This window comes from Ambystoma mexicanum, chromosome 2p (assembly GCF_040938575.1).
Source record: "Ambystoma mexicanum isolate Mex_15411 chromosome 2p, UKY_AmexF1_1, whole genome shotgun sequence".
In the NCBI taxonomy this organism is placed as follows: domain Eukaryota; kingdom Metazoa; phylum Chordata; class Amphibia; order Caudata; family Ambystomatidae; genus Ambystoma; species Ambystoma mexicanum.
In genome coordinates this window covers 936514413-936530574 of record NC_090923.1, presented here as the reverse complement: position 1 = coordinate 936530574, position 16162 = coordinate 936514413, and the positions used below count along the sequence as shown (strand labels likewise).

The window sequence follows — 16162 nt, the reverse complement described above, 5'->3', positions numbered from 1 at the left end:
CGTCTCTCTACCGGCTTAAAGTCTCGGGAGGATAGCTCAGGGGCAACGTGCTCACCTTGGAAGCAGGACGACACAGAGCAACAACACAGGTTCCATCCCCAGGTCTGCGCTTAGAAACTTCAGGGTATTAAGCGCATTATAAATAACCTATCATATCATATCTATAGCCCTGGTTAGAGTCTCAACCAGAGTCTTTAGCTCACCATCCTTTGACAGAAGAGAAGTGCCCGTATCATATCAGTCTGTGTCCTGGCCAAGGGCAGTCCAGCACCGAACTGGGGAGTGCAGCCTGAGGGTACCATCACAACGGCAGCCTGTAACGTTCGTGCTGCAAAGTGTACATTTCATGCATTTAATGCACTGAATTACAAAAGTATTTTGCCTTATGATAAAACTGCAAAGATGGGGGCAGCAGCCCAGCCGTTCCTCTTGAGACCATGGTCAGACTGGGGAATAAAATTGTCTCGGGCACCAATGAAAAAGTGGCCCACAGTTCCAAATGGCAATTCATTCCTCTTGTGACAGACCCTTTGAGTAGTACCCAAGGGGGAGGTGTTTGATCAAATGTGATGCAAAGTGTGCATTTTAAAGAATAATTCAGTAACACTCGTCAAAACTACTAGCTGCATTGTGTAGTAACTTATCAAACTGGCCCACATATAGTGGCCCACTTTGGCCCACACTAGCATGTTGTGTTTTTGGTTCAGGCATTGCCCTGTTGCCCTATAGGCCAGCCGAGCCTGCTTGAGGCCTATTTCAACTGAAAAGGGTTAAAGACCTGATTGCTGTCCCTGCTTCATGCCCATGCTTCATGCATGTGATTTAACGTGCCTGTTGACCTTGAATCACATGCATGACGCTGCTGCTAGCTATTTACATACAACCTATTTATGCTAGCAAACATTCCTGGCATAGATAGGTCTTGGCAGGAGCTACTTGCATATGATTTAAAGTTATCCCATGCTTGAAGCTTCTGCCACACCCTGTTTCTGCCAGTAATGGTCACTTTAAGTCTCATGCATAAAGCTGATACCACAAGCTATCTATGCCAGTCACTGTGATAGCCTTACTGGCATCAATAGTTTGGGGCATCAGGTTCATGCATGAGACTTAAGACCATTACTGGCATAGATAGATTGTGGCATCAGCTTCGTGCATGAGTCTTAAAGTGGACTTTACAGGCATAGATAGGTTGTGGCATCAGCTTCATGCATAAGACGTAAAGTGACCACTTCTGGCATAGATACGTTTTTCATGCAGTCTCATGGAAATGGTATAAAGTGCTACTATGTCATGTACTATTCGTGACATCACATTTACTTGATGTGTCCATGTATTACCCTAGAGAACCAACTGGAAATTGTTTGCTTCATTTTTGTCAAAAACTGTGCTGCCAAATGCATCATTTCAGCACGTTATTTTTAAACAGTTCCTAAGGTAATTCCCTAAGGCTCCCTCGCAACGTTTGGTCGCTCGTGCTTATTTGAGGAAATATTGACCAGGCATGACCGCCCATGAATCCAGAAATGTAATGGATATTGTTCGTGTTTCACCAGCGAAACAATTACAAATGTAATGACGCGTTATCCAGTTTTTCACATAAACTGTGTGCAGCCTCTCTTAATTCCTTTTGGCTATGCTCGGTCGCTCGTGCTAATTTGAGGAAATATTTGGGACCCGCCCCAGAAAACATTCATCACCCCGTAAGGGCTTACCCATGAATCATGCAAACTCTTGGTGCCTCTGCCACGACCTATCCTCCCCCCTGCTGCACCTGCCACCACCACTGCTCTAGCCTGCCACACAATCAAACCTCGACCCAGCCTTTGCCTCCACGTCTCCTTTCCTACAGCGAGGTGCTGTTGCATCGGAGGGGTGTTATTCCATCTAATCTGATCAGTGCAGTTGCTTAATAGGAGTGCTTTTGCATCCTACCTGCTGCTGCAGCACAGAGGTGCTATTCAGTGTGTGCTATTGCATCAGACAGGTGACATTCCATCGCAGAGGTGGCATTTCATCGCTCGCAGCAGCGTTATTGCACCACAGAAGGGCGACTCGACTGGGGAGGTGCTGTTGCATCAGAGAGGCAGCGTTCCTCAGAGAGGTGCTACTGCATAACAGAGGTGCTATTCCATCCACAAGGTGTGCTATTGCATCAGACAGGTGCTAATCCATTGCAGAGGTGGCATTTCATCGCTCGCAGCGGTGTTGTTGCACCACAGAAGTGCAACTCATTGGAGAGGTGCTGTTGCATCAGAGAGGCAGAATTCCATCTGAGAATTAACTAGAGAAGTAATATTCTATCGCAGCGGTGCTGTTCCTTCTAATCTGAGGTGCTGCTGCATTGCAGGCCTCCTTGTGCATCGCACTTGCTACTGCATCAGAGAGGTGCTACTGCATAACAGAGGTGCTATTCCATCCACAGTGTGCTATTGCATCAGACAGGTGCTATTCCATCGCAGCGGTGGCATTACATCGCTCGCAGCGGTGTTAGTGCACCACAGAAGTGCGACTCGATTGGAGAGGTGCTGTTGCATCAGAGAGGCAACGTTGCTCCGAGAGCTGGTAATGCATAACAGAGGTGCTATTCCATCCGCACAGTGTGCTATTGCATCAGACAGGTGCTATTCCATCACAGAAGTGACATTTAATTGCTCGCAGTGGTCTTATTGCACCACCGAAGTGCGACTCGATTGGAGAGGTGCTGTTGCATCAGAGAGGCAACGTTGCTCCGAGAGCTGGTAATTCATAACAGAGGTGCTATTCCTTCCGCACAGTGTGCTATTGCATCAGACAGGTGCTATTCCATCGCAGAAGTGACATTTAATTGCTCGCAGTGGTCTTATTGCACCACAGAAGGGCGACTCGATTGGAGAGGTGCTGTTGCATCAGAGAGGCAACGTTGCTCCGTGGGCTGGTACTGCATAACAGAGGTGCTATTCCATCCGCACAGTGTGCTATTGCATCAGACAGGTGCTATTCCATCGCAGCGGTGGCATTACATCGCTCGCAGCGGTGTTAGTGCACCACAGAAGTGCGACTCGATTGGAGAGGTGCTGTTACATGTTGCATCAGAGAGGCAGCGTTGCTCTGACAGCTGCTACTGCTTAACATACGTGCTAGCCCATCCACACAGTGTGCTATTGCATCAGACAGGCGATATTCCATCCCTCGCAGCGGCGTTACTGCACCACGGAAGTGTGACTTGGTTGGAGAGCTGCTATTGCATCAGAGAAGCAGCATTCCAAGAGAGGGGTGCTACTGCCTCGGGGTTTTGAATCATAGGTGCTTTTGAATCGGAAAGGTGTCAATGGCGCCAGAGGGCTAGTGAGACTAGCCCCCCCCCCACCCCCTCCGCCCGCACTTGGGTGGAGCCAGAAGCAAAGTTTGCATTAGTAAATAAACAGACATGACAACTCATGGACGCTCAAAAAAGCCACTGGTCAGCCCCTGGGAGGCGTCCAGTGCTGGTGGTGTCTACTTTGGTAGTTTAAAAAAAAACAGTGCGATTGCGTTCACGCCCTGGACGAGCTCCGGGCGGTCGGGAAGTGGCAGCAGCGTACGGCCAGACGGGGCTCCTCTGTGGCATGGCCGGAGAGACCGGGCTGTGACCTCCGGACAGACCTACAGGGGGAGTCTGCGGAAGTCTTTTCTGGGGGACCCCATTCTTCTGTACTTCGCAGAAGTCCCGCCGCCCTTATTTCAAGAGGTCTTGGTTCCGAGGAGCCAGAGGGGAGTTATTTCAGGAGATACCGAGGGTTGGGCCGCACCGGCACCCCCCGCTGAGTGCTCGCTGTCGGGAAGCAGCGCCTGGATTTTACCGCCGCGCTCCGTGTTCTGGCTGTTTCCCGGTGGTTTGGTGTTGGCCCGCCCCACATCCTGGGTCATGCCCCTCTGTTCCCCCAGTAAAAGGACACATGGAGGGAGTCGTGCTCCCGGGGCTCCCCTTGACACAGGGTCCGTTGGGGGCCAGCTCGCCTCCTGACGGGGCCAACGTTACCGTCCCGTCGGAGGACGACCAGACGTAGCCCAGGTGCCCGCGCACACATACGCACGCACACTGCAGCGCAAGCCTGCAGACTTTGGACCTTGGACGAACTTCCTGTGCTCTTTTCAAGTGCCGTCTTTTCCCGCGGAAGCTCTTGGGGGAATACAGCAAGTTACCTATCGGATTGGGTGCCGATTCTAACGCGCAGGCACGGCGCTGGCGCAGCTCTCGTCGGGGATTTGGCCGCAGTGGCGGTGACTGGAGATGGCGCCACGATCCTGGCGGGCATCCAGAGGCATGGCTGTCACCGTGGGGCTGAGGATCCTGCTGCTGAGCCCGGTTCTGCTCCGCGCGGTACTGAGCCAGGTACTGACTCCCGTTTCTGTCTGCAGGAGCATGCATGTGCGTAATTTTCCGCGGGTGTTACCGCTTGTGTTCAACACCAACTTCAGATACATATGAATAGCGGCAACTTTTACTTTCCCAAGCATGTAACGATTGGTGGGCTCAGACCTGAATAGCCAGTGTGCAGTGAGCGTGCAGGGCTATGCAGTGTGAGAAGCGTGCAGTGGTGAGCAGAGCAAGAGCTTTGCAGTGATGATCAGTGGCAGAAATAGTGCCGAGCACTGTGAAAAGCTGGTGCTGGTCGGCAGTGTGAGAAGCTTGCAGCGGTGGGCAGGAGGAGAAGGTTTAAGTGCCCAGAAGAGTAAAACTCTTGCGCTGGCAGGCGGTGTAAGAAGTAGGCACGTAGCTGAGAATTATGGGGCAAAATCCCTCTCGCCCAAACGAATATTGAATCAAAACCATATCAGAGAGGAGCGCATGTTCCAATGAGCCGTACTGTAAACGAAAGACATAAAAGCTGCGATGCCTTCCATTCAAGCCATGCCTCATTTTCATACATTTGTATAGCGGGGAGGAGGGGTGGAACGCGACTTGCGCGTTTCTGCTGCCTCCTCCTTCCTCTCTGCTGTACGCAGGTTGTGCATTAGCAAAAGCTAGAGGTAGCATAAAGCTGGCGGAACACCTAGGGATCCATTGCACACGCTGCCTGCCATGCTCGCATAGCAGGAAGAGTGTACAATTACAAATAAACCCTGCCTGACATGCTTACGTATCGGCAGAGGTTTCATTGTAATTGGGAACACTGCTTACCATGCATGCATAGAATGCAGTGTTCACAATTCAAATTAAACCCTGCCTGACATGCTTGTAATTGTGACCGTTGTTTGCCATGCAATCATGGCAAACTGCACTAATTATAAATAAATGCTGCCTGATGGCAAGTGTTAGTATGAGAACAGCTATACAGAATGTGTCATAGTATCACTGTGTTCTAGTTGAGTGGTGGTGTAAAGAAGAGAGTAAGCGTGGAGATGTGATATGGTGGTTAACCTTCCAACCGTTCCATGCATTCCGACCGTTCCATGCATTCCGACCATTTCAAGCACTCCAAGCCGTTCCATGCGCTCCAAACCGTTCCATGCGCTCCAAACCGTTCCATGCATTCCAAACCGTTCCATGCACTCTGTTTTATGCACTCCAACCATTTTATGCATACCAACCATTTTATGCATTCCAAACATTTTATGCACTCCAACCGTTCTATGCACTCCACTCCAACTACTCCTTCCATCCACATACTTCGTCCGTTCAACCCACTTCATTCTTCAACCAACTTCAGCCATTCCACCCAGTACATACGTTCCATCTGGTTCATCTGATCCACTCACATACTTCACCCGTTCCAACCCCATACTTCGTCCGTTCCAACCACATACTTCACTTGATCCATCCACTTCATCTGTTCCATCCACATACTTCATCCGATCCATTCAACATGTTTGACCCGTTCCGTCCACATACATCACCCGTTCGGACCACACTCTACACCTGCTACAACTCTACATCCGTTCCGTCCACATACTTGGCCCGTTCCTTCCACATAGTTCACCTGTTCCTTCAACCCACTTCATCCGTTCCTTCCACCCACTTCATCCGTCCCTTCCACATACTTCACCTGTTCCTTCCACCCACTTCACCCGTTTCTTCCACCCACATCATCCGTTCCTTCCACCCACTTCATCCGTTCCTTCCACCCATTTCACCCGTTTCATCCATCCATTGCCCCGTTCCATCCACATATCTCACCCGTCCTTCTACATACTTCACCCGTTCCATCGATCCACTTCACCCGTTCCATCCAATCACTTCACCCGTTCCAGCCACATACTTGACCCGTTACATCCGCATACTTGACCTGTTCGATCCAAATGCTTCACCAGTTACATTAACCCACATCCCCGGATTCCGTCCACCCATTTCGCCCGATCCATCCACATACTTCAACCTTTCCATCCACATACTTCATCCGTTCCACCCACTTCACCCATTCAACCCACTTCACTGGTTCCAATGAGTTCATCCTTTCCACCCAGTTCGTCCGTTCCAACCAGTTCATCAGTTCCACCCAGTTCATCCATTCCACTCACACACTTCACCCTTTCCAAACCCATATTTCATCCGTTTCAACCACCTACTTCACTTGATCCACCCACTTCACCTGTTCCATCCACATACTTCACCCGTTCCGTTCAACATACTTGATATATATATATTGTACTGCATTTGTCATTTATGTAGCGCCTTTTCCCCATTTGTATGGCCTCAATGCACTTTGTGGTTAGAACGCCCTTGGTGACCGCAGTCCACATGTGGGAGGTTCTGAGAGTTAAATGAAAGATGTATGTGTGCATTTTGCCAGTTTAGGACTTAGGTGGGCTGGCTAGGCCCCAGTAAGCAGCTCAGAGGTCAGGCACGTGGGCGGGTGCTTTTGGTGGTTTAGGACAGAGTGCTAGTGCTGGAGAATCAATGTGTGCCCAGCCCGACTGACATTTTTTCATAGGTTGTCGCTGAATAACAATGGGGGTTTCAGTGTGGACAGCTATGAATGCAGCTAGACCGTAATAGCAGGGCCATAGCTGCATAATAGGGTGCATAGATGGGTGGCAGTGCCTACGACCTTTTTCCACAGACGTGGTGCAAGGTATACATACTGTAAGCTTGGATGAAGTTTGGCTTCAATGTCGTTTTTCTTGGTCCAATGCGATTGGCTGGTCTCGCTGGAACGAAAGTCTGAGCAGGGGGGGAAGGGCCCAAGGGGCATGGGGGGTGATGTACGATCGTCTGTTAGTGAGGGATTTGGGGGAAGGATGAGATTTGTCACGGTGTACTGATGCGAACGCTGCCGGCATCCATGGGGTAATGGTGGATAGGAGTGTTGTTTTTGGTTCAGTTTTTCTGTGTGCCTATCAAAGTATAGAGTGTGAGAGGGTTTCAAGAGGGGGAAGGGAAGAGCCAGGTTTCGAGGGCCTTTCTGAATACCAAGTGATTGGCTATGTTGCAAATGTACAGGGCTAGGTCTAGAAACGTGAGTAAGGAGAAAGTGGAGCAGTTAAGGCACCCTCAACCCATTAAGAAAAAACTAAATAAAATACTCCTTTTTAGATATTCACAAAATGCCTCAGTTCACAAGATTGACATAAAACTAATTTTAGCAGCAAGCGGAGCAGAAATCAATGGTGAAAGGCAGCAATGGAATTAAGTGTGAAAGAACACAATGTGCTAAGTCTGCACCCTGAAGAGTCACTCTGAGCTGGATGGTAGGTTTGTCGGACAAACTAAGCACCCTAGCAACCCTGGCCTTATTCCAGCTGCCATACTCACCCGAGGCAGTGCCAAGAACTCAAATCCAAGCCTTGCTGTGCCTCACCGCCTTCCAAAGAACTTTAAACACAACATTGAAGCCTTTGACTGTTTACCAATGGATGATGGGACAGTCACCCCTCCCTGGCACACCAGCCTCAACACCCACACACAAAATCATGCTAATCAGAGCCGCGACTGCCTCCATGCCGGAGGGCCGCAGAGGGGAGTGAGTATCGAAGACAGCACTGGGAATGAGCAGCTCCAAGACCCGCTACTGAGCACACGTGGCCGGGAATCAGTGGCTCGATGTTGCCACCGCTGCACGCCAAGATCTTCCTTGTCCAGGTGGTTTGGTACCATTGCACCCCTATGATATGTCTCGCAAGTCCCCAGAAGTGGGACTCGACAAGTATGTTCCCATACTGTAATTGTAACTAAATGGTGCTATGAAGAGGCCGAACAGCGATATCATGTCACCCAAATACATAAATAGGCACTGCCCCCTCTCCACCGAAGAAGAAAGATGGTACTCAGTAATAGCAGCACACCTTTAGACTGATACTCTGCAACACCCCGCTGCCTCTTAACAAACAGACCCTGGCTGCCGATGTCAAAACCTCCACCAATATTACTCAATGAGCCATCTGAGACTATCAACCAGCATATAACTCCGCCGCTCCACAACTAAGCTGCGCTCAGGTGCAGAGAAAAGACCTTAAGGACTTAAGATTCAGGATTCACTAGAATTCCCAGTAGCCAAAGTTCAGGCACAGAGGACCCCTCTGGGATAGGAAAAGGATATACAGGGACTCAGACTGCAGGGGGAGGGGCAGTAGTGTCTCTATCTTTGGCTATGTATTGTTGCCATCACTTTTGTATCCAATATAAAACATTTGTACTCCAATAACCCAATGGTAAAGAGAAGAGGACATGCGTTGAATGTATCTTTGACATATCGGACAATAGCGCATGTAATTTGCATGTGACTGCATGTTATTCAGCGTGCAAAGTATAGCAGAACCCTCAACTGTAGACAGTTGCCATAGGGCTTGATAGTCTACTTATAATGCCCATTACTCCTGTTGTGCTCCAACCTATAGAATACAGCTGAGTCCCACGAAAAATTTGGTCCAGCTGTCACATAGTCACTAACATAGCGGTCATCTCTGTGCCTGAACACAGTGCGCGCTATGATTTTTACAATGTTTTAAGCCTGTCGTCTCTGCTAGTAATTGAATAGGCACCGAATTCTAATTACTATTCACTTACAATGTAATGCTCTTTGAATTTTCATGTTTGCAGAGATTATGGTCTTCTGAAGGGCCTTTATTTATTTATTTATTCGCATTTGTTTAGCGCACAGGAAGCCCAAAGGGCATCGTGGCCCTTGTTACAGATATGAAAATGATTAGTTGTACATACATTGAAGTCATTACTTAGTTGCCAGAGAAGAGAAGTAGCTACAGGAGAGGAAGAGAGGAGAGGAGAGGTCTGTGTGGTCACCCACCACAGTGCTTCGAAGCCATCACAATGGCAGTAGGCACTATACTAATATTAAACAACATAGCATTCACCGGCCCACATCGTTGAAAACAATGTAAGCCCACAAGGTGTTCAGAAAATGGTTCCAAATTGGACTCTTGAAAAAGGCTTTCAAGCAGCCTCGTGCTCCATCTTTGTCCAAACCTTGCTATTCACGCACTTTGAGCCTAAATCACTGAGCGTTATTTCCATTCTTAAAAGCTTCTGTGAATTAGGGCCTTTGTGTCATTCGTGGCTCTTAATTATGATTAAGGCTCTCTGTCTTCTGTTTTTCTAACTTACAAACGGAAATCATTGTTTTTATTTTTAGTATGTGTATGTTAAAATGGGAGCAATTATAAATGCTCTGCTCTCCAAATTGCCAACCATGCCTTGCAGGCTATTTTCCGTGAGATGTGAAACAGAGAGGCTAAAAAAACGGACCATTTTTCCATTTGGAGATGTTTAAGTGGCTAATGTGTTGTTGCTCAGAGCAAAAACTGCAGAAACAGGCATTTGGTTTTTCTGCAAAAATGGATCATGACTTGGTATCCTGAAACAGTAATCTGAGCAGTCAATTACAGGAATCAAAGCACTACACTTTTCATGTAAGGAAATGTGGAAAAATACTAGTTGCAACTTTTTCAGTTGCAACATTTTTTGTACAAAGTGAAAAATAAATATGGATACATGCAGATACAATTTCCCAAAAATAGATATGGATAAGAAGATGGAAACGCTGAAAAAGAAACTACCATAAAACCTGGAGCCTTAGCTACGAGTGTGTGCTCTAGCACCTTGAAGAGTGTCGTGCTACATGGAATTACCAATAATAATCTTAGACCCAAATAACCGGACAGACTCAAAGAATATGGCAAAGTACTCATTTATTAGTAGCATAGAATAATGCAGGGCAATCTGGCGAACAACAAACTGTAGTTCACACACTCACACTCAAGTTTGATTATACAACGTTTTTATACCCCAATGTACGTCAACTATGACGTCATCCTGTGTGGCAAACTATAAAACCTATTGAAGGGAGGGATTGGTTAAGGAAACATGTGTACCTATATATCATATAAGTATTAGTAATATTACTGGATGCCCCTTATCTGGTGGGCACGCCTTGAACCAACTCTAAATACATATAATACTGATTATAGCAGACAAATAGCAACAGGCTGGCCTGTGCAACATTGTACAGCATGGTGCTACATAGACCCTCTGATTGGTTGGAATTCTCTCACAACCTTGAACTTTCAGCTAGTTATCAGCACGTAAGCAAAACGAAACCCAGGTGCCGAGAGCAACGCCAGACTACTATCCACTTGCCCAATTAGTCCATCATCTCATCAGTCCGGTCCTAAGCCAAGGCTTCTCCTTTGCAGTTGACCTCGCAGCCTGTTCTCCGTTCGGGGACTTTCATGGTAGTGTAGTCGCACCATTATCTTTGTCTAGAGCTTCATAAAGAGCCCTTGTTTTTGACTTCTTAATCACGTGTGAGCAGACCACGAATTTGTCCATTCCGACCTTCTATTCACTGCCATTTAATTCAATTATGCTGGGTGTCATTACTCCTCTTGGCCTCTGGAGACTTGCTCGCTCCACCTTACATAGTCTTTCTGCATCTTTAATCGTCCAATACTTGGCTCTTGCAGATATTTTCTTCTTTGCTTAATCTAAAAGAAATTTGTCTTACGTACATGGCTTATCCTTTTGACTCCTCTTGTCCCTTGCAATAATAATAATAATGTATTTCTTATATAGCGCTACTCACCCATATGTCGCAGAGCACTGAAATAACAGATGACATTGTTATAATTCATTAATGTGGCATCCTTGATCCCAGGCCACACACAAAGTGGTTTTTCCAGTGTCTCCTGACTCGGCAGCCCTGTTCTGTCTCCGAGGTAGCTTGATTGGTTTTAACATGCGGACCGGTGTCCATTTTTCCATCATGCCCGCCCTAGCCATGTTATGTTTTCTTCTGCAGCAAGCCTCTATATCTCTCATCTACCTTGTGTTTCTGCATATATACACTTATTAGTCAGCTGGTTACTTTAGCTTCTTCGTGTATAAATGATTTCTTCATATCCGATTACATATTTCTCCTGTTACTTCACTTACATCTGTATTCGTAAGTATTTGTATATCGTTTCAGTGCGTCTTCGTGTCTTCCCTTCATGGCGTCACTCTGCCCTCATATGGTGCAGACATCCTTCCACCCTTTCAGTGCGAGGGTACATTCGATATGGTGGTCTAAGTGCATATCATCTCTCATACACTCTATGCAGTATTGGGATTATACCTGTGTCCCACATAGAGCTCTTCTCCTGCTTTTCCAATATTAAAGAGGTGAGGGGGACCCGTCAACCTGCCCCTCTACAAGTGCCTGACCCTTGGGCCTATTTGGCACGATTAGATAACCAGCAATCTGTTTTTTAATGGGAAAAGGTTATTACAGCCCCCCTGTCCCCACCCAATTGGTCCCCACAAAGTGACTGCGTTTTGCAAAGGCTGCTTCAGGAATCCAGTTTAAATAATACATTCATGGCGCAAACTGATTGCACTTGTGTAATCTGGAATGTAGAAAAGCCTGGTGATAGCCCCATCCGCTCTTGGCCTGTGAAAGCAGATCAAAAATCATCTAATCAGTGATCTGATGGAGGATGCTTAACGCAGAGGTGAGCACATCACCAGTGCCCCTCTAGAAAGCGGCATGCGTTCCAAATTGGCTTTGTATGAAAAGCGTCTTCTGTGGAGTGGCTATTCAAAAATATTGAAGCCCTCTCCTTCTGCGTGAGGTTGAGATACCCCCGCAGTGCTTCCCTGGTGGTTTTGGCTTAATAGCAGGAGAAACATTTATGGGAGGCGAAAGATGTATGCGCCATTTTGGACGGCCTTGCACACAAGACCTACAAAGTACCCGCCCTGGGACACCCTTCCAGTGGTCATGCCTACTAACTTAAAAACAATATGAACAGGGACACACAATGGTATATAGACTTCCCAGATAAAGTAGCTAGGATTATGAATAAGCACAGATTTTGCTGTATGACTTCCAGGCAGCTGAACACTGGTGAATAGTCACACTTAAAACTTCCCCTGACAATCTTTGGAACTTGTATGAACGATTTTCTAAATACGTATCAACAAAGGACAAACTGATGACTACCTATTTTGACAGGAGTTTATCAACGAATCGTGATATCATTGATTGAAATTAGACTTCAAATATTGTTAGAGATCAGATGCATTGAAGAAGCATGCTTCGAGCGAAACATGTGTCAGGACACAAAACCTTTAGCTATCCAGAGGGCAGTGGTCGAGGTGCATGAAAAGAAGTAGTGGAACTATGTTCCCTGCTGGCCTGCCCCGCTCCCCACAAACCCTACCGTCATGCCCCCTCCCACGCACTCTCCAAACCCCGAAACAAACACACCTGCGGTTTAAGGGAATGTTCAGTGCACTGCACTGAAATGCACGTTTCATCTTCTTCCTACACTTTTATTTTAAAACTAAACCATTCCGGAACGGTTTCGTTTTAAAAAATAAAAGTATAGGAACAGTACAACTTTTTTTTTTTTTAAAGTAGAGGTGCGCCGCTCCCAACTGCCCCTGCCCACTTCGACCACTGCTAAAGGGGTGTGTCAGTTGTATTGTGTAGCAAGAACCAGCATGTTTGTAGTTAAATGAATTAGTGCAATAATTTGCCAGACATCATCCTTTCAGTGCACAATGTTTTATTTTAAACTGTAACGGCATTATAATGATAAATAGAAACATAAGAAAAAAAACAGGGAGATACCCCCTCCCCACTCAGAATTTGAACTAGAAGAGCAGCACACTCTTGTTAGACAATGGAAGTTGTGAATGCATATTCTAGAATGTGCCTGTGTGTAGTGAATGGTTATTGTACCCCTTGCTCCAATACCACGATTTTGATCTTGGCGCCATGAAGCCTCTTTCAGCGATAAGGAATGCCGTACAAACAAAAATAAATAAATAAATAAATAAGTACAAATGAGGACCAAATCCCTCCTCCTACTCCAAACTGAAACGTTCTGAAAACCTACATTGTATACTCGCCACCGCTACTCCCATACAGTGAAACTGCTGAAACCACACGGTGCATGGTGTTGGCAGAACCCAGTCAAACCACCCTCACCACAAGCTGAAACATCCCTGCCTCACACTTGTTCCAACCCACCATTGTCAAAAGTTCACGGAAACTCTGCAACCCAGTGCCTAATTTGTGGGGGTGAGCCCTGGCACTTATTTTTGAGCCCCGGCACTTGTTGTCTCAGACTCACTTTAAACTGAAATGGCGATAGTGATGCATACTTGCCACCCCTACAGATTTAGGCAGTAGGCGGGCTACTGTTTTTTAAGCAGTGCTACCGCCTACAGATTTGGGTGACAGATCCGACTGCTTTTTACAGGGGCCGTTAATGTATGTGACTCTAAGGCAGGCTGCTTGAGACCAGCACAGGACACAGCATGCAGCACATTAGTTAGTCTGTCTGTGCAGTGGGCGCGTAAGTGATTACTTTGATTGGGCTCAGACCAATCCACTGACCTGACAGCTACGTGACTCTGCCCTGCACTCTTGCCGGTACAACTCTTAGGTGAACCACCAGTGAAGGCAAGTGGCAGAGCGTACCACCTTCACACAGCATCTGCCTATCAGACTGAGGGGGTATCAGTCTCCATGTCATTCAGTGTTCAACTCGCACTGCAGGAATACATATGTACTGCCCAGGCTCCTGCGACAGAGCAGTGGCAAACGTTGCCTACCTGCTCTGTGTGATTACCTTCTGTGTAATTGAATTTGGTGTTAACTAACCGTTAGAATGTTACATTTTTAAAATTTGAACATCTTTTCATGTAGTGCTGTTTGATGGGTTATGTATTTTAGAATGCTTCAATTGTGCCAACCATGTATGTTTTGTGTGTTCCTATGATGCCAATATTATGCGAATTATTATTTTTGAAACTTGAAAAATCCTACATCTTTTTGGTCACAGAATGTTGGCAAGTATGGTGATGGCATCCATCAACCTCAGGGGTGCGAGCTGTCGTGTAACCCCAAACAGGTCGACACTGTGGGTGGGGGGGGCAGTTATGGGTGCTGGCAGCACTGCCCACCCGCAGTGTCACAGGAGTGCTAGAAAATATTTGGGCCCTGGCACTTATTTTTTATGAGCAAACCCTGTGCACCCCAATGTCCTCACTTTATCCCAGGAAGGCGGTGTGCTGACCTACACAGATGCTGTAGCAATCTGGCCGCCTGAGGCCAGGGGGTTCTGTTGAAAAGGCCTAACAGCGCGGTCTGTGAGTCTGCCCCGGTGGCGTAGGCCTCGCCTCTGGGCAAACACAGGGCGAGGCTCGGGGCACTGCTCTCTAGGGTGTCAGTCCATGCCGTTAGGGGCGGGAAGACCTGTGTTGGTGAGGGCATCTGAGGTGGCCTGCCTTTGTCTTCCCTGTTGACTGAACGCTCTTGTTTATCAGACTGACAGGCTTCAAACGGCGAATGCCGGGCACGGGGTGAGGAGGGCGAGGCGCTGCGCAACGGTGTTTGCTGTAGATTTTGTGCTGGTAGAAAGTGGGGGGATGGCCACGCTGCTCGAACGGCGAGGAAGTCATGTGACCTTGAGCGACAGAGAGTCTGGCCAGAGAGACAGTAAGCTGCCAGCAAATGGCACCGACACCGTGGAACCAAACGCGGCACACAAAAACAAACGTCGTCTTTCCGCCAAGCGGTATTGGCAAGGTGCTACTCGGCAAACGCACCCCTCCTCCCTTAGGCTTGTCTCTTGTGGTGAGGATATGGGTCATCTGCCCAAAGTGACACTGCCACCAACCCCAAACACCAGCCACAAGTTAAAGATGTATTAATTAACAGCACGCTCCACCCTGCAAACACAACCTTCTTCCAACATGCTCACCTCCTGAGGAGAATACACCAAGTGGCGCTGCCATCATACCCCGAAGTGAAAAAGCACCTGTGTCTTCCCTGGCCGGATGAAGGCGTGTGGGGGTGCATTTCAAAAGAATGTTTGTGGTTCCTCGTGGCCTACAGCTGGGAAACCCTGGCAGGGCGATTTGTGGGGTGCTTACATTTTAATGGAGATATGTGCATACATACCATCAACACTTCCTTATGGCACTAAATGTCCACTTACAAAATGCTATTAAGCTCTCTCTTTCTTAACAATGTGCGAATGTAGTCGAAACCCAGATTAGAAAGGCAGCAAGGCGATAAGGGCCCTGCTGGATCCTTCAGGCTTGAGGGTGTGGGTGGTCTGAGGGCCCCAGGAAAGACAGCCTGTAACATGTGCACTGCAAAGGCACATTTAATTTGCTGAATTTAGGAAGTATGTTGCTTTATGATAAGACTGCCAACCTACGACAGCAGCTCAGGTCCCTCCTGAGTCTTGAGGGCCATTTCAATGGAAAAAACTGAAAGGCCCTGGCGTCGCCCATGCTCTTCCGACAAGATGTTCTTGCACTAAGTCACCCTGCAACTCTGGGGTTATGCAAAAAGTCGGTCTCTTCCTACTACTGCATCTACATGAATCATCTCCAGTGGTAAGGAAGTACCAGAGCACCCCTCAAGCCTTCCAGCCCCTTGTGGGAGGACCACTGCATGCTCAAATGGAGAGCTGAAGAGTGTCTGTATTACCTGTCTGCACCCAGAAGCTCAGGTCTGCAATTGCTCGGCCAACCCCAATCGGTACGCGCAAGATACACTGTACGCCTCAACTCCAGGTCTTTTCGCATGTCCACCCGAACTTTTGCCTTTCCGGGGTCCGTGTCAAAAATACGAATTCATTTGGAGCATGGGACATAAGGATGACATAGGGAAACTAACCAGTGATTCCGGAGCTAACTCACTCCCACCGTCCCCAGAACTCCTTTGGGTAGGATATCCTCCGGCCT

The 16162-nt window shown here is 47.6% G+C and overlaps 1 protein-coding gene across 1 annotated transcript in view; it reads left to right on the top strand.

The window, feature by feature from the left end:
* The first annotated feature begins 3416 nt into the window (after positions 1-3416).
* The window catches only part of LOC138566934 (placenta growth factor-like), a 354273-nt gene continuing 341527 nt past the window's right edge, over positions 3417-16162 (top strand). Inside the window, exon 1 of the mRNA XM_069644691.1 lies at positions 3417-4354. Within this exon, the coding sequence (XP_069500792.1) occupies positions 4253-4354 (102 nt within the window). The 5' untranslated portion in view covers positions 3417-4252. The remainder of the gene's footprint in view (positions 4355-16162) is intronic.